The 22,539-nt window shown below is 37.9% G+C and overlaps 3 protein-coding genes and 2 non-coding genes across 5 annotated transcripts in view; 4 read left to right on the top strand and 1 right to left on the bottom strand.

The window, feature by feature from the left end:
* Positions 1–12,312, top strand: part of LOC113350487 (alkylated DNA repair protein ALKBH8 homolog) — a 34,441-nt gene extending 22,129 nt beyond the window's left edge. Inside the window, exons 4-5 of the transcript XR_003360879.1 lie at positions 9,585–9,695; positions 11,739–12,312. The gene's annotated coding sequence lies outside the window, so the exon portion shown is untranslated. The remainder of the gene's footprint in view (positions 1–9,584; positions 9,696–11,738) is intronic.
* Positions 3,448–3,616, top strand: LOC113354905. Its single transcript, XR_003362100.1, has one exon. It is a non-coding gene; the product is annotated as a small nucleolar RNA snoR143 (small nucleolar RNA).
* On the top strand, positions 4,384–4,474 carry LOC113354793. Its single transcript, XR_003362009.1, has one exon. It is a non-coding gene; the product is annotated as a small nucleolar RNA Z221/R21b (small nucleolar RNA).
* Positions 12,313–14,864: 2,552 nt separating the features above from the next.
* On the bottom strand, positions 14,865–15,915 carry LOC113350488. Its single transcript, XM_026594632.1, has 2 exons — positions 15,462–15,915; positions 14,865–15,177 (listed from the first exon to the last, which is right to left on the bottom strand). The coding sequence occupies exons 1-2, from the start codon at positions 15,901–15,903 to the stop codon at positions 15,140–15,142; spliced, it is 480 nt and encodes a 159-aa protein (XP_026450417.1). The 5' UTR covers positions 15,904–15,915; the 3' UTR covers positions 14,865–15,139.
* A 2,131-nt stretch (positions 15,916–18,046) lies between these two features.
* On the top strand, positions 18,047–22,194 carry LOC113352837. Its single transcript, XM_026596604.1, has 3 exons — positions 18,047–18,382; positions 21,307–21,486; positions 21,592–22,194. The coding sequence occupies exons 1-3, from the start codon at positions 18,047–18,049 to the stop codon at positions 22,192–22,194; spliced, it is 1,119 nt and encodes a 372-aa protein (XP_026452389.1).
* Positions 22,195–22,539: the final 345 nt, after the last annotated feature.

Raw genomic sequence — 22,539 nt, 5'->3', positions numbered from 1 at the left:
TGCCAAACCACCTCTCTGTTTGAAAAAAATGAAAGGGTCGTCAATTAATTAATAATGTGTTAACGATCCTATGTTGACGACCAATTTATGAAATTAACGACTCAGTATCCTACATATACAACTCCTATGTCAACAAAAGTGTAAGGATCGTCAGTAGAAAGCAATCGAATCGTCATTTTTACTTTGCGAATCGTCAATGAATAATCAAAGTCGTCAATTATTTCTAATGGTCGTTTTAGATTTTTTTTTTCTAACGACCCTTCAACTTTTTTTTTTTTTGTCGGGTTCTAAACATATTAAGTTAACGACTCTAGATGACCTAACTAGTTGGAGTCGTCAATGCTATCACACTTGGTTGACGATTTTTCATAACTTGTAAAAGTTGCAGGTTGGAGTCGTTAACTGTTGTGACAAATCATTGACGACTCATCAGGGTCGTTGGTTTATTACCTTCCTGGCCTAACGACCCTCACTCTGAGCAGTTCCATATCGACCATGAATCGATCACTTGGAGCACCATTCATGCAATTTGAAGAGTATAGGAAGTTTACCTGATTGTTTTGAGCTCCGGGTTCTTCATTTTGAGGATTGGTTCCTCCATTTTGAGCAATAGGATCTTCATTTGCATCATTTATCAAAGCTTCCTCTATTAACATCTCTTCATCAAACATCCAATCCATAGGATTAGTTGATACAATCTCACCATCAACACAATCATGTATGTTGTTTGAATCTTCACCTACATCATTTCCTCCACTAGAATCACTCATTTCAAATAACCCTAAATTTTCCTCCAAAACTCACTTTCTTCCTCTCTCCAACACAAAAAACACAATTTTTCATATAACAAAATTTAATCCCTAAATCTGATTTTAATCCAACTAAATCATTACCAATTTATTAACTTAACTTAATCACTAATTAACACTAATGATTAGGGGTAGTTTAGTCATTTAAAAAAATGGGGATAAGGGATAACCCCAATTACTATTTCATGATCTTTTTTTGTCCTGTAGCTAGGGGCTCCCAATTATTTTTCAGGGCCCCCAGTTAAGCCTTGTTTATTTTCAGAGAACTCTGAATTTGAACTTATTTTCTGAGTTTGAAAATTCCTGGAAAATTTTGTCACAGACCATATTGCTAAAATATGAATGATTTTTTTGGGGACCATGGTTTTTTTTGGGGGACCATGGTCTTATTAGGCCACCTTCCCTATAGTTATAAGGGGTGTCCTAGAACATTGAAATGACTAACCTACCCTTAAACTAATTTAATTTAAAACCAACACAATAACCACGTCTCTCTCTCTCTCTATATATAAATATATATATATATATATATAACCACCGCCTCCTCTCACCACCACCTCCCACCACCGCCGATTACCACCACCACCACCACCAACCACCGATTACCACCACCGCCCACCACCGCCGATTACCACCACCACCACCTCCAATTATCACCACCAACAACCACCGATTACTACCACCACCTCCGATTACCACCATCACCACTATATATATAACTTAATTTAAAACATTAATAAAGATATTCTCACAAACCCATTACTTGTCATTCGTTTTTGGTTGAATAAATGAGAACTAATCATCAAAATGAGTTGAAAATGGAAGTTGCAGAGAGGTTTAATGGAGTTTTTTTTTCAGTAAAAAGTTCGGTTATCACAAATTATTTTTTTCTTAACCGAACTCAAAATTCGGTTGATTCGCAAAAAAATACTTTTAACCGAACTCCTTGTATTAGAACAATACAAGTCCATAAGTTCGGTTCGTTCGCAAAATTATTAAGTTTTCTTTGTAACCCAACTCTACCTATAAGCCCAGTTCGATTGATTAACAAAATATGTTGAAGTTTGCGAACCAACCGAACTTCTAACACTAGGTTACTTTTAACCTGAAGTTCGGTTGGGAACTTGGTTGCGTTGAAGTTTGCCAACTAACCGAACACACAAGATGTACTCAAATAAATTGTCAAGTTCAAAGTTCGGTTACCTACCATTTTATCCTAGGTAACCGAACATTGCACCGCACGACCAAAACCTCCATTAACGAGCGAGTTCGGTAACCTGCGTGTTTGGAAAACGTAACCGAACTACACTTTCAGGTGTGTTCGGTTACATGTTCTTGACATATGGTAACCGAACTACACTTTCAGATGTGTTCGGTTACATGTTGTTGACATATGGTTAACCGAACTGGCCCAAATTTATATAAAAAATTTCATTTTTTTGAAAGTTTGGAGCAATTCAACCAACATTATCTAAGTTTGAAGCATAGCTGGGTACCCAAATACCCTTCCTTCGGTTGTGGTTGGTAAAATCCATCGTTTTTCATGTTTTCCTTCTTCATCTTCTCTAACTTTACTCTCTCAATAATTCTATTTCTTAAAAAAAAACTCATCTGATTTTTTAATCTCACTAATTATCTTTAACTTAATCATCTCACTAATCATTACACTAACTATTATTAACACTAGCTAATCATCACCCAAAATTAATCAGGAGGGTAATTTAGGTATTAATATAAATATCTAGATAAGGGGTGACCTAGATTTACTTATAATGTCTTTATCCAAAATAAAACCATGGTTCCCGAGAAAAATCATGGTCCCAAAAAATCGTTCTAAAATATCTGGTAAATACATCATGGGCCTCCTAAATACTGAGTCCTTTAACCCATCTGGAAAGTCCACTAAATGTGAGAAAAAAAGAAGGGTAAAATTGTAAACTTGCTCAAACCCTAGTTTTTCATGGTTTATGTCACCAACTTAACCACATTACGGACTTCACTAGTCCCTCAGATCCAAACTGAAGTATTTCTGCTGCTTCTCTCTATTAATAGTATTGGTACTGTGGTTATGTCATTTTACTCTGTGTGATCTTTTCATAATGAGTAGAAAGTGTTTGACTTATACCGTTCTACTATGATATATCGATTCAAGAAATATAGATATATTAATTTTATGTCAAATTTTCAGTAGTTCTTCCTCTCACTCTCTAGCCTCCAATTTCAAGATTTTTTTTTTCAAATTGATTTTAGTGAAAACCTTGATTTTATAACATTTTTCTGCTTTTTTTCTTTCATTTTTTCAATTTCAAGAAATTTAGATATATCAAATTCTATGGCTCTAGCGGGGCACCATAGAAATGAATCTCTTTGGTTTCCTGATTAAGAGATGAAGATAATATGAATTAGGTGCCATCTCTTGAATCACAGTAGTACACCCTCCAATGTAAATTGGTACCCCCTATTAGCAATCATGTATGTAAATCTATGATTCAAAAGTATCAGGTATCTTTTGAATATCTGTTCTTCTCTGTGATGATGGTTTTCAGATTGATTTCATTTCCCCATAGTGAGTCTTTATATATCTATATGCTAAATTTTGTTGCTAGAATATTGCATTTATTGGGTATATTTACTGTGAAGGCTATATATGAATCCTTTGCAGTTGTGTATACCAATGATGCTGAAATTGAAGACCAGTTGAGATTTCTGTTTCAACTGGTAGCGGCCAGACAACCGTAGGGATGCGGTATCCACAGATAACGGGTTTAATTCAGTCCCGATTTGTCTACTAACTCCATCTCACATTTACAATATCATAATCGTTTACGTTATTTTTTAGTCTCTTTCTGTTTTTCCATTATTATAGTGTTCTGATGGATAAGAGTTTTGGGTTATTAATTTGCAAATGGAAAACTTTATGACTTATCAAGAGCTCGTCTCTTGTGGGACTACCCGCGGGGTAGCCCTCGGTCAGTTTAGCATCTCCTTTTGCAAAATGCTAGGCTCACTGTCCGCCTGACCTTGGGGTGTATTCATAGGCCACTCCCTTGGGTCATCTGGGATAACCTGCGAGACTCTTGCTAAGCTGACTGATCTGGTTCTTACAGTGTTCGAAGTGAGATGGGTGGCACCCATGGTCCATAAACCCAGCACCATGCTACCTGTATGTTACCTTATTTTATAATTGAAGCACAATTCCATCTGTATGTCATCTACAAAGCAAAATAGGTCAACTTGAGTACCAACTTTGTGTTGGAAGAAGACTACATGGAATTATGCTTCTCCAAGCTGCTATTTAGCTCATGATGCCTTGATGTCATGTATGTAAACTCCCCGGGTAGCCACATTCCTTCTTACAAACTGCATACCGTTTTTGTGTCTTTTTCATCTACTGCCACCGAATGTGCAGTGGTACATTGTTTGTATCTGTTGTATGTTAGTAATGTTTACTTCTTAAGTATGCGAAGTTTGTTCTTAGACTTCAGATCAAATCTCTTTTGATGATTTTTGAATCTTTCTAGTTTTGCTTTTACTTTTGTTTCTGAAATCGAATCGGTAAAGTAGATTTGTTTAGAGGCTATGATGATGTATAAGTCATGCACCACTCAGAGTGATTTTTTAAATCAGTTGCTGATAAACGACTCACCATTAACTATTCTGAGCCTTCAAATCAACTTGAAAGAAAAAAGAATTGTATTAGGATTTTGATTGAGATAGATAAGAAAGATCCAAATGATGGGTCCTTTAGGGCCAACCATGATGCGGACCGTACAGTAATATCATCGCTGGTGGGGATACAATTTGGTCTCTGATGGTTCTTTCTTTATTCTCTTCTAATGTGCTATTTTGCTTCCAATCTGTTTCCCTCAGGATTGAGGTGGTCATCTCATCAGTTTTTTAAGAAGTAAAAAACTTGATTGTTATAATAATTTGATTTTGTTCCCTGTCATTCATAGAGCAAATAGGTTCTCTTGGTATCAACTTGGTGTTGGAAGATGACTAAATGAGAATGCTTTGCCAAGCGTCTTTGCTCTTGAATTCATCATTCATGTTGTGGTCGTGGTGTAGCTCAAACTTTGTTTCTGATGTGCACCCTATATCCCTTCTATTGGTGCCTTTTCTTTTTTAGTAATTTGGCTAGCATTGATTATTATTTCTCCCTGTTAGTGTACTGTGTGTGCTTTTTGGATTAGGGTGTTATTCTGTTGGATATTCGTTGATATAAATTTGTCATGGAACTGACTAAAATAAACGGTTCTGAAGGATTATTTTTGCTATTAAATGAGTTTAAAAATAATTCTAAGACGGTTTATTTTGGCCTTTTCTGTTTTATGGATATTTACGTTCAAGGGAAAAGAAACTTAAAAGAAACAAAATACTTTTATGTGAATGTACTTTCCAAGTCTCTTAGGTATCATTTGAATATCTGTTTTCGGATTAAGTTTGTCTTCCCACAGTGATCGAGGCGAAATTACACTTGTGATGAGCCTATTTATATTGCTGCTGTAACTATACAAATTTTGTGTTGCTATTATAATATTGCATTTACTGGGTTTATTGAGTGAAGGCTATGTATGATTTCTTTGCAGTTGTGTATACCAATGATGCAGAAATTTAAAACCAGTTGTGATTAGTTTTATCAATTGGTAGTTGCCAGATAACCGTAGTCATGATTTGTCTGCTAACTCTAGTCTCCATGTCATATTCTACCATATGAACTCTTTTTATCGACCATTAGTCTTATTTTTGTGTTATTTTATGCTTCCATTGTTATGGTGTTTTGATAGGTAGACAGGTTTTTCAAGGCTGCTAATAGGGGGTACCAGTTTACTGGGGAGGGTACCGAGTTTCATATAAGATAAACAAGAAAGTCCTCTGTCTTATATGGAATTTGGTACCCCCTAGTAAACTGGTACCCCATATTAGCAATGTTGAGTTTTTTGATTGTTAGTTTTGCTGTTGGTATGTGTGTTGCAGTGAAGGAGACTGTTTACATCTTCTGTGGGATTTTATTAAAAGGGAATGGATAAATTGATTGATATAAGCTTGACATGGAAATCACTAAATTAATAGAATAAACTGTTTGAGCTTTTGGAGTAATATTCTATGGTATTAAGAGTTTAAATTAGTTCCAAGACTGTTTGTTATGGCCTTTGTCAGTGTTATAGATATTCAAGTTTAAGAACAACAAAAAATATTAAAGAGTTAAGACCATTGTGGGATGGCTCAACCAGCTGTCATGTGTGAGACTATCCAGGGGAGTTTCCCACCCAAAACCTTGGCTCTCTACTAAACCTGGAAGGTCCGCTGGGTTTTTCAATGGTACATTCTGTTGTATCCAATCCACGGTGGGTCTAGCGGCTCTGGAAAGTGTCTTAGTGACTGGTATTTCCAGATGCTAATTATTGCAGATTTGAACCATGTCTGGTCTTTAAGTTAGTATTTCTGTATTGTCTCTTGTGCTTTAACTTGTAAATAGAACTAAAACATATGAATTCAAATGCTGCAAACTGGGAGCTTAGCTTCCCCTTTGTTTAGTTGAATGTCAGCTTTCTCCTATTAGAAATTATGCAACAGATCAATATGATGTTTGGAAACAGCTGTGTTAAACTGACCGGTTTTCCCACGTGATCTAGAGGTTGGACCCATGTCTACAAAAAAGCGGACCTTGCTAATCCAAGGGAGTAAGTTCCTAGGATTAGCAGGGGGTGTGTTTTTGGGTCTGCAGGTAACACCTTTATGCCAAGCGGGACCCTACCGATGTGAGTCTAGCATTTTGAATTCATATCTTCTGGGGTCCGTTGATTGAGTCACTATAATAATATTACATTTATTCATTTCATTGAATTTGAAGGCTATGTATCATCCTTCACAGTTGTGGATATTTGCAGATGTGTATACCAATGATGAAGAAATTGAAAGCCAGTCGAGATTAGTTTCTAATGGTAGCGGCCAGACAACCGTAGAGATTTGGCATTCAATTATAACAAACAGGTTCAATCCAGTCCCTGTTTGTCTACTAACTCCGTCTCACATTTATGATATCAAACTTATTTTTATCAACTTCTAGTCTTTTTTGTATGTTTTGTTTTTAGTTTTTCCATTGTAATGGCATTTTGATGGATAAAGAGTTTTGAGTCTAGAATTCCTGTTCCCAAAATGCTACTCTCTTCACGTTCTTCCAATTGAAATGAGTTGAACTTATGGTCCCAAAGATCAGCCACCTGTAAATTCATCACCCACGGTCCAAAAATCTAGACCTTGTTAGTATATTATGTGGGGGTGATATTACATATTGTGCGAAATTCTGGCTAGTATTGAGATGGTTGTTAGGAAAGCATTTCTAACATTGGGATTGGTAATGGGTTAAAGTGGATCCTGTACTTTGGATAATATCTGGGATTTTATCTCGGTATAGATTTCATATTTCGTATTGAAAAATGCTAGATTGACCGAGATTTTTTCCGGAAGAAATCCCCTATGAAAGTTCTGGGACTACTAATGCCCATTACCTATCCCAATGCTAGAAAGGCTTCCCAAACCACCGCTGGATCTCCTTATTAGTTTTTTCGCGGGACCGTGGTCAGTTTAGAATTCTTATCGTATTATGTGTGTGTGGCAGTACTATCTTTAATTTTGGATTATCGTGTTATGCTTTCGGTTTTCCCATGAGAAATGCAAAAATTGATACGATATTTGGGAACAGCCATACGAGACTCGCAGGTTATCCTGTCTGATCAAGTGGTTGGATTCACCGGCTCAAAATTCCGCAATTTCCAAACAAACCTAGGATGGGAAATTTCATCCTAGAATTTGCAGGGAGCGGATTTTTTGGTCAGTGGTTCCACCAATGAGTCACGCCCTAGGATTAGTACGAGTCAATGTTGGACTTGTGGATCTCATTTCTAGGTCAACGGAACAACTTGCGGCACCCAACCAACCTACTTTGAGTCTAGTATTTTGAATTAACGGATTAGTTTCACTGGAAAATAGAAGATTCAATTCTGAATGCCTGAGATAGTTTTTTTATCTTCTATGGTAAAGGTGCAACTAGCATTTTGAATTCATGGTTCACTTGGTCATTAAAAGACTGTTACCACTACAACAGTATAATGAGTCTTCATCATTTTGCATACACATGAATATGAAATTTCATGAGAAATTGCATGTCAGATTTCCATGTGAATTGACATTTTGACATGCAATTAGCGTAATTGTATTACGTCACTAGTCTCTCCATTCCTAACTTTTTAGTTATGTCTACCTTCAAAATTTGCATCTTTCATTTTTCAGTGTTATCTTCATAGTGATTAGAAACTGTGAGGGTATGATCATTTTATTATAAGTTAAATGCTCTTCGAATTACGTTGGTTAATACTATGTACAGTTTCACTAATTCTCACTAATTCTTCATGATTGTATCACCACTTGCCAGAACCTGATTAGGTAGTTCTAGCAAGCTCTCACTCTCTATTTTAATTGCCAGAATCTTGTTTCCAAATTAATATTTAGTGAAACCTTTTATTACATTTTTCTAATTTATTTTTTTATTTTTTTTTCTGATTCTTGACAGTTATTAGTAAGAGAAAGAACTCTAGTGGGACACCATAGAATTGGATCTCTTTGATTTCTTGATTAATAGATGTAGATGATATGAATTAGGTGCCATTTTTTGAATCATAGTAGTAAACCCTCCAAAAGCAATTTGGTACTCCATTAGAAGTCATCTGCTTAACTATAGGGACTGTACTCATTTCTTTTCTGCAAAGTATTAGGTCTCCTTTGAATGTCTTTTCAGTTTGATTTTGTTTTTTCAGTGATGAGTCAAAATTACACTCGATATGAGCCTTTATTGATATAACTATAGGGATTGTACTAATTTCTGTTACTAGAATGTTTCATGTATTGGGATTCTTGTATGTGAAGGCTATGTACATCCTTTGCAGTTGTATATACCAACGATGTAGAAATTGAAAATAAGTTGATTAGTTTCAATTGGTAGCGGCCAGACAACCTTAGGGATGTGGTATCCACACATAACGGGTTTAATTCAATCCTGACATGTCTACTATCTCCATCTCAGATTTTATGATGTTAGACTCATTTTTATCAGCTTTTACTCCTTTAATCTTTTTTCGTATGTTTTGTTTTAGTTTTTCCATCAATATAAGAGAGTTTTGTCCTTCTGGGTTACTAATATGCAAAAGAGAAACTTTAGACTGTCCAGGGGCTTTCTCTTGCAGGACCAGCCCATGGTCAGTCTAGAATCTCTGTTTGCAACATGTTAGACTCAACGTCTGGGTGACCCAGTTGCAGGACAACTCGCAATATCCAACCTACAGTAGGTTTAGCATTGTTGTTTGGATTATTAATTCTGCCAATCTTGCTAGACTGACCAGGGGTTGGATCTCTCGTTATTACGATATGGGTGGGACTCAAGCTCACGGTCAGAAATCCCAGCCCTCTGCTATATCTCATATTTTCTCTGAACTCTGAACTTCAAGCATGACTATATGGTTGTCTACTTGTCTTATTAATTAGTACATGCATGACTATATGGTTGTCTACTTGTCTGATTAATTTGTTTATGTATGACTATATGGTTGTCTGATTAGTTAGTTCTCTTGGAATCCGCTGTTTGGCATTATCCGTGGTGTTAATTTATGCTTTAGGTAGTACTTGTAACATGGAAGGGTTCGCTTTACACCCTTACTATTCTTGATATTTAGAAGCTTGATTTGATAACATGCTTGTTTGGTTGTTTGCACTTTGTAGTCTCAGCTTCAGGGGTGAATGGTCACTTCATTCTCCCAGCTTCCTTCCAACCTTCTACATGTCGACGCTGTCATTCAACAACAGACGTTACTCTGCTTGCGTGTGTAGGAGGTATGCTTTTACTCTCTTAAGCTTAAACAACCTGTTTTCCCCTTTGTGATCAATTGCTCGACACTCATCACATGCTTGTTGGTTAGCTTGTAAGAGTGCTCATACTCTCATAATTTTAAATTAGTATTCCCTGTTGGTGATAAAATGCTTGCTGATTTGCTTTTAGGACAAGATTGTCATCTTACTTCATTTAGCACCATGATTATACTCTCTTGGAACTGTGAGTGCATTGGTTCTAGACCAACCGAACCTCACCTGAACAAGTTGTGCTAGTACATAAACCTGACATTGTTTCCATTTCTGAATCTAGAGGCTAGAAAGCTAAGCTAGAAGCTACTTTCTCTGCTTGTGGCTTTGCCAATTCTTCCATAGTCCCTCCTGTAGGACTTTCTGGGGGTTCGGTATTGGCTTGGAGGGACATTTTATAGGTGGAAATCATGCATCAGTCTAGGAGAATGATTTGCACAATTATTACTTGTGTCGTAGATAATGTAGAGATTGAGTTCCTCTATTACTCCTTTCATGGTCATCCCTAGAAACCTAAAAGGCTAAAGGATTGGCTATTCATTGAGTTAATGGCTAAGTGACTATTCAGAGATTGTCACCAATATAATTATAAAGCCTTTCACTAGTCCCTCCATTCCTAACATAGTAGTTCTACGGCTTCTCTCTTCCTTGAAAATTACAGTGATCCAACCTTGTTGTTCTTTCATCTTTCTATGTGTGGTCTTCACAGTGATTAAAAGCGTGTGAGGGTTCTACCATATAGTTAATCTCTTAGTTTTCTTGACTTTTAGAATTAAAAATTCTAAACAACCAAAACTACAAACAACCTCTCTCACATCGGTCCCCTGCTAATCCTGTGAGGGCGGCCTCCTTCCAATGTGAGAGGGGTTGTTTTTGGTGTTGTTTGTCTAGAATCACTCTTTGAGAATATAGGTGCCGTCTTCTCAATTTCATGTCCAAATATTTATTGGCGGAGATGATCCAAGAACACCCAAGGACAGCGAAGAGGCTATATCAACATAATTCGAAATTGGCAGTTGGAGAGGAATCACTAGTTAGGGTTTCAGAAACTACTTCTTCTTTAGGATAAGAAGCAAATCTCTGATTTCAAATTTTACATGTTTCCTCATTTAACTTCCAATTTGCTTTAGTTTGATGGATAAAAGAGTTTTGGGTTATTAGTTTGCAGAAAGAAAAATCTAGACTGACTGGGGGCATGATGTCTCTCTTGCGGGGCAAGCCTTGGATCATCCTTTGGTTTGTTTAAAATTTCTGTTTGCAAAATGCTAGACCCGTTGTCCGCGTGACCTAGTGGTGTCATAGTCGTTTTTCATACACATCATGAAAAAGTGCAATTCATAATATTGAGGACAATTCCTGGACACAATTTGATGATATCTGTGGAGCATCTTCAAATCCTCGACAACAGTGGTTTAACATTGTTACTAGCCGAATTGCTCCATACCTCACTACAAGAGAATAAAGAGAGCTAAGGAATGTGTTGTATTCTTTCTGATCAACCCTAAAACTAGTTCTGGCTTCTTCTTTCCTTGGTCCATACAAAACCAGTGTGCTGACCTTTTACGGATTGTTTCAGCATGCTACTGATGACCACCAGCATACAGTTATACGAATCTAGTCATCAAATTCTTGTATCCATATTCGGATTCTTGTATCCTTGTTACTTTGGTATCGCATTCTTAATTGTAAGCCTATACAAGTTTGTAAGTGATTGTAAGTGATATAGTGGATACGAAGTTGCGCCCCCCGTTGGAATCCATTTACGAGTCACCATCGTTCCTCTCAACTTACAATTTTAGGAGTCTTAAGAGGGATTTTCAAGAATTTGCATTGTTTTCACTCCGTCTCCTCGGAGCATTTGAGGATCATCTAAGAGAGAAGGGTCTGTCGCTTCCGGTGAATACGAACGACTTGGAGGAGGGGGACGATCCATGTTATTTGGTTGAAATCTTTATGTTTCACTGTGATCTTTCTTGTTTGTAGAGTAACCTAGAGCGTGGTTTGCTTTGTTTGCAGGAAGTTATTTGGGATGCAGGAGGTAAAGTTGAAATTCAATACAGGGTGGTCTTTCTCTTTGTTCTCAAGGAGTTGCACAACATATCTAAACTTTATGGGGATGGAGAAGAACATCTTTCGGCGGCTTTTTGAGAGCTCCCTCTTGCAGTAAATTATCTCATTGACAGGTCCCTCTTATTCAAGGAATCATTTGAAATCATTGCTCATGTAAAGCCCAAGTCCTTGCACAGTGGCATTTTATCGCAGTTCAAAGACGAGGTAGCTCCGGGTTATGGTGTATTACGGGAGTGGCTCCAGAAAATTCCCTTTTTGAAGAATGCTTGGAGGATCACAGCAGATACTTTCCCAACTTTTTAGCTTCTGTGGTCAAGTCATCGCTTTTGCCATGATGCACAAAGTGCAAGTAGGCATTGTATTTTTCTTGCAACTAGCAGGGGAGAAGATATATTTGACAATCTAAATGCTAAATGGCTGAATGCCTTCTCTATTCATTTCATTCTCTATAAATAAGATCATTGTACAGCCTATAACAGGCAACAAAATATAGAACTAATGGTATATCATATTTGGCTAACTATTCTAAGTAATATATACAATTACATGCAAAGAAGAATAATCCTAATTTGAGCCACAATATATCTGCAAAGAATCCTGAATTAACTACCAGTGATATCCCCCCTCAAATTGATGCTGGATGATTGTGAAGCATCAATTTGTCAACCAAGAACTGATGACGTTTTCTTGAAAGAGCCTTCGTGAAAACATCAGCTGTTTGAAGAGAAGTATTGATATGAGGAAGTGAAATAACACGACTATCATATGCATCACGAATAGAATGACAATCCACTTCAATGTGTTTTGTACGTTCATGAAATACTGTATTTGCGACAATTTGGATGGCACTGGTATTATCTGCATGAAGTTGAGTAGGCTCGGCTTGAGAGAAGCCAAGTTCACCCAAGAGACCACGAAGCCAAATAATTTCTGAGCATGCAGAGGACATAGCACGATACTCAGACTCAGTTGAAGATTTAGATATTCGTTGCTGCTTTTTGCTCTTCCATGATACAAGAGAGTCACCAAGAAACATACACCAGCCGGTAATAGAACGTCGAGTATCTGAACAACCAGCCCAGTCTGCATCACTATATGCATCTAAACGAATGAAAGTACCCACAGGAAAGAAGAGACCTTTATCAGAAGTGCCTTGCAAATAGCGAATAATGCGACGAACAGCAGCTAGATGGATGTGTGTAGGTGCTTGCATAAATTGACTAACTTGTTGAACAGCAAATGAAATATCTGGCCTTGTAATCGTCAAATAATTGAGGCTTCCCACCAATCTACGATACAAAGAAGGATCAGAAAGAAAATCACCATCATCCCGACGATATTTGACATTTACCTCTAAAGGAGTGTCAACTGAGCGACCATCTTGTAGTCCAGCCAAAAAAATAAGATCTCGAGTATATTTATGTTGGTGTAAAAAAAGACCAGTGTCTGTCGACTGAACTTCAAGACCCAAAAAATATTGCAAAGGACCTAAATCCTTCATATGAAAGGACTGACAAAGATGCTCTTTAAGTTTGGAAATCAAAGTAGAGTCTGTACCCGTAATAACGATATCATCAACATAAATCAAGAGTAAAACAATGCCATTTAAAGTTTTGCAAAGGAACAGAGAAGAATCATACTGACTCTGGACAAAGGAGAAGTTGATAAGTGTAGTGCGAAACTTGTCAAACCAGGCTCGTGGTGCCTGTTTCAAGCCATAAAGTGATCGTTTGAGCTTACAAACATCTGTCGATGGAGTGGAGAAGAATCCAGGTGGTGGAGTCATATAGATTTCTTCCTTAAGATCCCCATGTAAGAAAGCATTCTTAACGTCCATTTGACTCAATGGCCAACCTTGAGAGGCTGCAATAGCAAGAATAAGTCTTACAGTAGTCATTTTTGCGACAGGTGCAAATGTTTCTTCGTAGTCAACTCCATGCTGTTGCCGATTACCAAGTGCCACCAACCTTGCTTTATATCTGTCAAGAGACCCATCAGAGCGTAGCTTAATGGAATATACCCATTTACATCCAATGGGTTTTACACCCGCAGGACATGGGACAATATCCCAAGTATGATTCTCCTGAAGAGCAAGAAGCTCTTCTTGCCTGGCTTTCGTCCAACATGCAAGTTTAGCTGCTTTAGAATTACATGTGGGAATTTCAGTGTTAGCTAAAGTGGCAGAGAAACCATACCGAGTGGGGGGCTGAGTGGTACGATGTGACCTGCGGAGAACCACTGGAGCAATCACCGGATCAGGGTCGGGAAGGATTTGTGAAGAAAGGGGCCGTCTTCGCTGATAAACATGATTGCGTTTAAAATGCTCAATGAGTGGTGACGGATCATCGATATGCTCAAAAGTAGGAATACAAACATTATCAAGATGAGAGACATGCTGCTGAAAAAAATACTTATTTTCAAAGAAAATCACATTTCTAGAAATACGCATGCGATTAGCAACACTATCATAGCACAAATTTCCTTTCTGAGTAGTACGATACCCCATAAAAGCACATTTTACTGATTGAGCCATAAGTTTGTGACGCTCATGAGAAGGCAGATGAACGAAACAAACACACCCAAAAGTGTGCAACCTGTCGTACTGAGGATATGTGCTGAAGAGGCGATAATAAGGAGAGTCAAACCTCAATTGTTGAGAGGGTAAGCGATTGATCAAATATACAGCCGTAGATAAAGCTTCCACCCAAAACTTTGCTGGAACAGAGGACTCCAAAAGCAATGTTCGAACCATATCCAACAAGTGACGGTTCTTACGTTCAGCCACCCCGTTTTGTTGAGGTGTATTAGGACAAGATCTCTGAGATATAATACCTTTCTGTTGCAAGAATCCCTGAAATTCATGTGACATGTATTCACCTCCATTATCAGATCGCAAAATTTTAATACATGTAGAGAACTGTGTTTCAATATAGGCTAGAAAAGCTTGAAACACAGTGAATACTTCAGCCTTGGTGCGCAGGAAATAAATCCATGTAAAACGGTTGTAGTCATCAATAAACGTAACAAAATATTTATATTGAGCATGTGAGATAACATGAGTAATACCCCAAACATCAGAATGTATAATCTCAAAACATGTAGTAGCATGACTACCAGATGTAGGAAAAGGTAAAACTTTACTCTTCCCCAACTTACAGGTAGAACAATCAAAATTGAAACTTTTATCTTTGTTACCAAGAAAACCACGATTCATTAATGTTGATAAAATCTCATTATTCGGATGACCTAAGCGTTTATGCCAAATGGAAGCCTTATTCTCAACTAAAATAGAAGCTAAAGACAAAGTTCTAGGAATCGAAAATTGCAGCGGAAAAATTCTGCCCACTTTAGGCCCCTTCGCGATCACCTTCCCCGACACCTGATCCTGTACAACACAACCATTACGAGAAAAGTGCACATCACAGTTATTATCCACCATTTGACCAACTGAAATAAGGCTAGTAGATAATCCAGGGGAAATAAATACATGACGAAAAGAGGGTGTAATATCTCCAACAGCTGTAATTGGAAGTTTACTGCCATTAGCAATTTCAATATTTTGTGTACCAGTATATTCCCGTACATTGTGTAATAAATCAGATGAGCCAGTCATATGATTGGACGCTCCAGAATCAACAATCCAAGGAAAGGTAATTGACTTACTATTACCTTGAAGTCCAAGCGCAGAGAAAGCTGAAAGAATCATTTGTTGTATCATTTCTGGAGTAATTGTTGACTGACTAACAGTAGAGGATGAAGCAACAGCTTGAAATGCTTGGGCTTTTCTATTTTCTGGACGTGTAGGACACTCTTTGATAATGTGGCCTTGTTGTTTGCAATAGTTGCAGAATTTCTTATTGCAATTGCGTGCAATATGCCCAAATTCTTTGCAACTATAGCATTGTGATTGCCCTTTCCCATGATTCCTCCCTTGAGCAGCATAGGCCAGATTGACCAAATCAGCCGTTTCTTTCTGCCCACTTATAGCATCTTGTGTAGCCATCCTTTGTTCCTCACGCAATAATTCACCAACACATATATCTAATGAGGGAACCGGATTTCTGTTCAACAATCCAGCTCGCGCAGTCTCAAACTCTGGTCTCAATTTCATCAAGAATTGATCCCGCTGGGTTTCCTCATGCACTGCCTGAGGACCTTCCAACGTCTCTTGAGAGACCTTAGAATAAATAATACCAGAATACTCGCTCCAGAGGTTAATAAAATCAGAATAATATTGCTCAATGGAAAGATTACCTTGACTGAATTGACTGATTTCAAGTTCAAGTTGAAAGCGCCGTGCAGTATTTTCTTGGTGATAAATACGTCTCAGGTAATCCCACATTTGTTTTGCTGTATGAAAAGAACGCAGATTATTGACCATACGTGGCTCAATAGTTGCTAAAATCCAAGAAATGATGCGAGCATCTTTGGTTTCCCATTGCGCAAGTTCCTCAACGTCTGTAGGCTTTGAAGAACTGCCGTCGATATGATTCCAAAGTGTCTTCCCTTTCAAGAACATTCTGAACTGAAACTCCCAGGCAACATAGTTCTTACCTGTAAGCCTGATTGCAAATGTCTCCGAGGATTTGCCAGAAAAATGTTCGATAGACATCTCTAAAAAATAAAACCAAAATTGTTGAAAATCAACCTAAAACCAAGAAAAAAAATCAGAAACTGATTGCTGGCTCTGATGCCATGACAATCTAAATGCTAAATGGCTGAATGCCTTCTCTATTCATTTCATTCTCTATAAATAAGATCATTGTACAGCCTATAACAAGCAACAAAATATAGAACTAATGGTATATCCTATTTGGCTAACTATTCTAAGTAATATATACAATTACATGCAAAGAAGAATAATCCTAATTTGAGCCACAATATATCTGCAAAGAATCCTGAATTAACTACCAGTGATAATATTTGGAGCGCAGTCATGTTTTGGAGTTGCAAAATGGATGCTGACTTTGTTGATTCAGATGCTATGGGCTATGGGGTTAACATTTGTCAGGGAAATCAAAGAGTTCGGGCACAAGAGGTGTAGGAATGTAATATCGCATATATCAATAAGCATGCGAAGTGTGAAGATTATCTTATGTAAGCAAGAACTATCGCACATAGCAGAGTTGAGATGACGTATTTGATGATGTCAGCAAAGTCACAAATAAAATGTGAAGATCTATGCGAAGTGCAAACTGTGCGAGAATGAGTGAATGTACGTGAGTGAATGTAACGCACAGTGATTCCGAAAATAGTGGATCTCTTAGCTGTCATCCACTATGTAGAATCCTATATAAAGGGAAGAGGTTATCACATAGAGAGATGAATCTTTAGTAGGTGATTAGACAAGAAACTAGGAGAGAGAAAGTTTATTTGGAGAGCAAGTAAAGTCATTGTGTTGTATTATCTTGTAACCAATTATAGATCTTGATGAATAATAAAAGAATTCAATTATGATTATTTAGAATCTTGTCTTAATACATTGGGGTGTGGTTGTAGGATTTCCTGCAACTACATTTTTGGCGCCAGAAACAGCTTTGGGTGATAAATCATGTTAGTGAATTTATAGAATCTTGGAAATCCGGAAATTTTTTAATTGAAGATGGTAAGAATTGGATATAAAATTGCTAAAGAAGACGAGGTACAAACCCTGAACAACATGAAGAAAGAGAACGAGAAATTCAAGGAAGTGAACTTCCAATTGAAACTCAGCATGAACAAGAGCGAACAATAATATTGATTATGATAGAGTAAGTATCCATACTGCACGAACAAATTCTGCTGAAGAAGAAGAAGAACAAAGGACTGGGAATGCAGGATTAATTGAAGAAAGCGAAGGGAATATGACAATTGCAGAACTCAGACAAAGATTACTAACAAAACGGAGGAGAGACGAGGAAGAACGTGCGAATTTGATACGACATAATGATGATTTAAGAGAAGAGAATCTTAGATTGCAAGAGCATAGATCAAGAAGCGATACACGATCAAGGTCGAGATCAAGCAGGAGTTCATCAAGACAAAGTCAATCCAATCAAGGAGATACTAGGCGAAGACATCACATGGAAACCATTGAAGAGAACCTGCAAGTAGATGATACTTTACAAAACCAACGTGAGAGAAGACGTGTAACTCAAGATCAGGGAACTAATCGATATGAACATTCGCGTGAACTTCTTCATCACACAAATCACAATCTTGAAAGAGAAGAAGATGATCCAAGACAAGGGCAGATGATATTGCATGGAAAATAAATGTTGAGAGAACAATATGAGCGTGAAGGGGAAGTTACACGTGCGAGAGATGGAAGAGACATGCAAAGAAGAAGGGAAGAAATTGAAGAGAGAGAATTACAAGAAGCGTTACGTCAAAACAATCATGATAATCGAGTAAGGCGGCGCGAACGTTATCGCGTGGATGATACAGAACAAGGAAGGATTGCATTACAAGAAAAAGAAATGTTAAGACATCAACATGATCGCACATATGAAGAGGAAAGACATGATAGAGCACAAATTGATGTGAACATTGAAAGAGAAAGACGTAGGAGAAGAAGGGAAGAAGCTGAAGAATGTGAGATACAAGAGGCAGTATGTCATAATAATCATGAGAATAGCTTGAGGCAAGTGATGAGTGCCAAATATTGTATATATTTATCCCTTTTTGTTGGCATTTAACTCATCTTTTGTGCAGTAATTCTACATTTTATCCCATATTCTGTATTTTCATTGTTTTCAAGAATAAATATTTTTCTTACTTAATTTTGCATTTTTAGGTTGTAAATAAAGTTTGGATGAATTGCGGAACGAAAAGAGCAGAAAAGTAGTGAAAATCCGGGAGGAATTACACAAGGAAGCCGCGAAGAATGGTGCGCATGAGCCCAAAAGACTAGAAATGGGCTCAAGAAGGAAGAATTGCTCTTAAAGAAGATATGGGCTTGGCATACCCAAGGCCCAAAACCCTTACCCAAACCCATTTTCTATAACCAAAACCGCCTCCATTCTCATCCGTCAGATTGGATCCAACTCATCATCCTACGGTCGCTCATTCATAGAGCATCAAAATCTGAAGTCTCTGCCAAACGCCACAGCGCATAAATTCCAAGCCTTCAGATTAGATTGTAGTTGAATCCAACGATCGCTTCTATGCGTGTGCATCAAAATTAGATACTCCCGCTTTACACTACAGTACCTAACATCATCTAACACCGTTGACTTCGTTGTATTTCACAATCCGACGGTCGAAGTGATTCATCTCTTATATTACCGTTAGATCTACCAACCATATTTGCATCCAACGCTCAACGTTTCTGATCATCATCTCCGATGTACATGCTCCACAGTGAAAATTCCTATACCCTAAAAACCATCGAGAGTTTTTTCTCTCATTCCCTTCTTCTCTTCCGTTCTTCTCCCCCATTCCTCTGCAAAAACACCCATTCCGCCACCATCACCTCCACCTGCTACTTCCATCATCCATCGCTCCTGTCACCACCATTTCTACCACCAACTCCTCTGTCTCAATCACCTATACATCCCCCTACTCTCTAGCCATCTATTACATCAGCCCATCACCCCTCTTTCTCGCTGGAACCCTAGGCGTGAAGAGTTGATGAAATAGATGAGGCTATAGATTGAAATTGAGGGCAGAGAAGGATCGAGAGAGAAGAGAAGAGGCATGGGTCACCACCAATTCAGTGGATTTGGTGAGCAATTTCGGAATTGAAAATACCTAATTTTAATTTTAGGGTTTGTAAATTATTGGGGCTTTTGAAGTATAAATAGCTCATGGTGTAGAGGATGAAGGGTGTGCTTGGACTAGCCAAGTCTCCAATTAGGTTTAATTTCAGTTCTAGTTTCTTCAATTTCAAATCAAATTCAAAATTAGGGTTTCAATTTTTAGTTTAATTTTAATTCAATTTCAAGTCCAATTTCTATTTCAGTTACAATTAAGTTTGTTTTAATGTCAATTTCAATTCCAACAGTTCAATTTAGGTTTTAATTTTGTGTTTAGCAAGTTTAATTTTGATTTAATTTTCAACTGTTAGTGCAATTAGGTTTATGTTAGTTTAATTTTAATGTTTGGTAATTTCTAGTTCCATGCTTAGGTTAGTTTTAATTTCAGTTTCATTGTTTCAATTTTTGCCTCAATTTTTGTTTCCTGTTTAGCAATGATTCCTGTTTTGTTAATTTTTGTTCCCTGTTTTGTTAATTTTTGTTTCCTGTTTTGATACATTGTGCATATTTAGTTTAATTTCTAGTTTCATGTTTAATGTAATGTTAATTGGATATACTGTGATGTTTAGTGTGTGATGTTTAGTGTGTGATGTTTAGTTTCTCAAACTGTTAAGTTTAATTCACTGTCAAGAAGTGGAATGCTAGGTTAGAGCTTTGAAGCATTGGATTGATTGAGCAGTGGGGAGAAACTAGTGCTCACTAGTGACTGTGAGCAAACTGGTTCTCTTCCCACTCTAGTTGTATGCCTAGGCTCTCTTGTTTTGTCAACTGTTAGCTTCTCAAATGTTAGGATTAGTTTACTGTTGTGTGTCAATGCTAGGTTAGAGCCTTTGGAGCATTGAGTTGATTGAGCAGTGGGGAGAAACTAGTGCTCACTAGTGACTGTGAGCAAGCTGGTTGTCTTCCCACTCTAGATGAATGCCTAAAGCCATTGCCTTGGCTTTGCTTTTTTTTTCCTTCCTTTTTTTTACTTCACTGTCTTCTTCACACCCCTGCCCTTGGCTTAGGCCTTGGTTCCATTGTTCTTGTTTAGTTTCATTGTTCTGTCACTGTTACCTTTGCTTCACTGCTTTTACTACTTGCTACTGCCTTGTTTTCTTCCCCTTGGCTTGCTGCCTTTTCCTTGCTGCTGCTGCTTTCTTTCCCCTGCTGTGCAGTACTGCTGCTTTCTTTTCCTTGCTGCTGCTGCTGCAACCTGGTTTCCACTGCTGCTGCTGCAACTGAGCTTGGCTCACAGCATAAGCCCAGTCCAGGTTAAAAGGCCAAGAGCCCATTAATTGTTCAAGGATCAAGAGCCCAGTTCAGTGCTTGACCACAAGCCCAGTTCATTGCTTGGCTATAGGTCCAGTTCAATAACAAGCCCAAGTTCATTATCAAGCCCAGTTCAATTCATTTCAAGACCACTGAGCCCAGTAACTTCATTACCAAGGCTCAGTCCAGTACATTAAACCAAAGCCCGACCAACTGAGTCCAAGGCTCAGTTCACTTCAAAGGCCCAAGGCCCAAAGCACTTCATTATCACACAAGCCCATAGTCCAAAACAGAAGCTTAATCAAAGCCCATTGGTACTCATAACCCATTGGTACCCAAAGTCCATTGGTACCCAAAGCCCAACAATAGCCATTTAGAGCCCAAAATAGCTAGAAACTCCAAACACACCCAGTCTCTGTGGATCGACCCGTACTTGCACGAGCTACAACTGACGACCGTGCACTTGCGGTCTTACTGTAGGCCCGTTTCATTTCGCTTTAATTTTCACGCCTTCCCGGGCACACCAGCAAGCAAGATTAAAAAGACCAATACGAGAAGATTTAGATCAAACCTTAAGTGAAGAAATTCTTAGAGAAATGGCGGAATTAAGAGAAATGATAACTGGGCGAAGAAATGGAGGAAGGAGGCAACTAGAAGAAGCAGTGGAAGAGGCTGGGAAAACACCTTTTACAAGGAAAATTCAAATGGCAATGATATCACATAAATGCAATTCACCAGTGTTCACTAGTATATTTGATGAAAGCGCATGTGCAATATAACATGTAAAATCTTACACTCGAGCTCTACTGCAGTGGGAAAATAATGATGCAGTGATGTGTAATTATTTTGCTGCGAGCTTGGCAGGGGAAGCTATGAAATGGTTCGAAGGGATACCGGTAGAAACCATTGGATCATTTCACCACTTACATAACGTCTTTTTAGGACAATATATCAGCAATAATATGTCAAGACCAGGAATTGAGATGGCATTTGGACTTCGCAGAAGAATAAATGAGAGTTTGCGTCATTTAGCCACACGTTGGAGGACTATGTGTAGTGAAATGACAAGACGAGTGAATGAGCGATACCTTATTCTAGCTTTTTTCAATGCTCTCTTCCCTACAGATTTATTATATACACAAATCTTTAGGATAAATGACACAATAACAATGTCAGAGTTGCGCGAATTTCAAGAGGAGTATATAGCACCCGAAGAGAAGCAAAGACATATGGAGTCCTACCCAATTGCAGTACCTGATGCGAAGAGTGAAAATGCAAGTTTACTTCCAAGAATGACAAATTCTGTTGCGAGTACCTCGCAGGGAAATCAAGGAAAGAACGTTACAGAAATGGAACAAAAGCTGATAGCCATGGGTAGCGCAGATCAACAAGAATTCGAAAGAGAATATAAATAAAAACAACTTCAAAATAGCGGAGGTAATAATAAGATTCAAAGAATGGACAATCCACCAGAAAATTATGGAGGTCAACAACCATATTATAATAAGAGACAAGGAACTGGAAGGATAGTGTGGGAACAGATAAACTTACCAAAGTTGAATACGACGGTAGATAAAGTGTGGGAAGCTGCCATCCTAATGGAAGAAATCCCTGAGCCACATAATGTAGGAGATGATCCACCACCGGGGAGGAGGAGTAAAGAATTTTGTGTATATAATCGCTTTCATGATCACACAACAAGTAATTGCAGAAATGTGAGTAAAGAATTTTGTGTATATTATCGCTTTCATGGTCACACA

Source organism: Papaver somniferum, chromosome 2, assembly GCF_003573695.1.
Source record: "Papaver somniferum cultivar HN1 chromosome 2, ASM357369v1, whole genome shotgun sequence".
Lineage (NCBI taxonomy): Eukaryota > Viridiplantae > Streptophyta > Magnoliopsida > Ranunculales > Papaveraceae > Papaver > Papaver somniferum.
This window is presented reverse-complemented; position numbering and strand designations above follow the sequence as displayed.

Excerpts from the sequence above, each read along its gene's own strand:
- LOC113350488 (XM_026594632.1), bottom strand. The coding sequence starts at position 15,903 with ATGAAATTGAGACCAGAGTTTGAGACTGCGCGAGCTGGATTGTTGAAC. Across the intron at positions 15,178-15,461 it reads CTCTGCGCTTGGACTTCAAG|GATCAGGTGTCGGGGAAGGT; the intron begins GTAATAGTAAGT and ends TGTGTTGTACAG.
- LOC113352837 (XM_026596604.1), top strand. The coding sequence starts at position 18,047 with ATGTTGAGAGAACAATATGAGCGTGAAGGGGAAGTTACACGTGCGAGA. Across the intron at positions 18,383-21,306 it reads AATGTGAGATACAAGAGGCA|CAAGCAAGATTAAAAAGACC; the intron begins GTATGTCATAAT and ends CGGGCACACCAG. Across the intron at positions 21,487-21,591 it reads TTACAAGGAAAATTCAAATG|TGGGAAAATAATGATGCAGT; the intron begins GCAATGATATCA and ends GCTCTACTGCAG.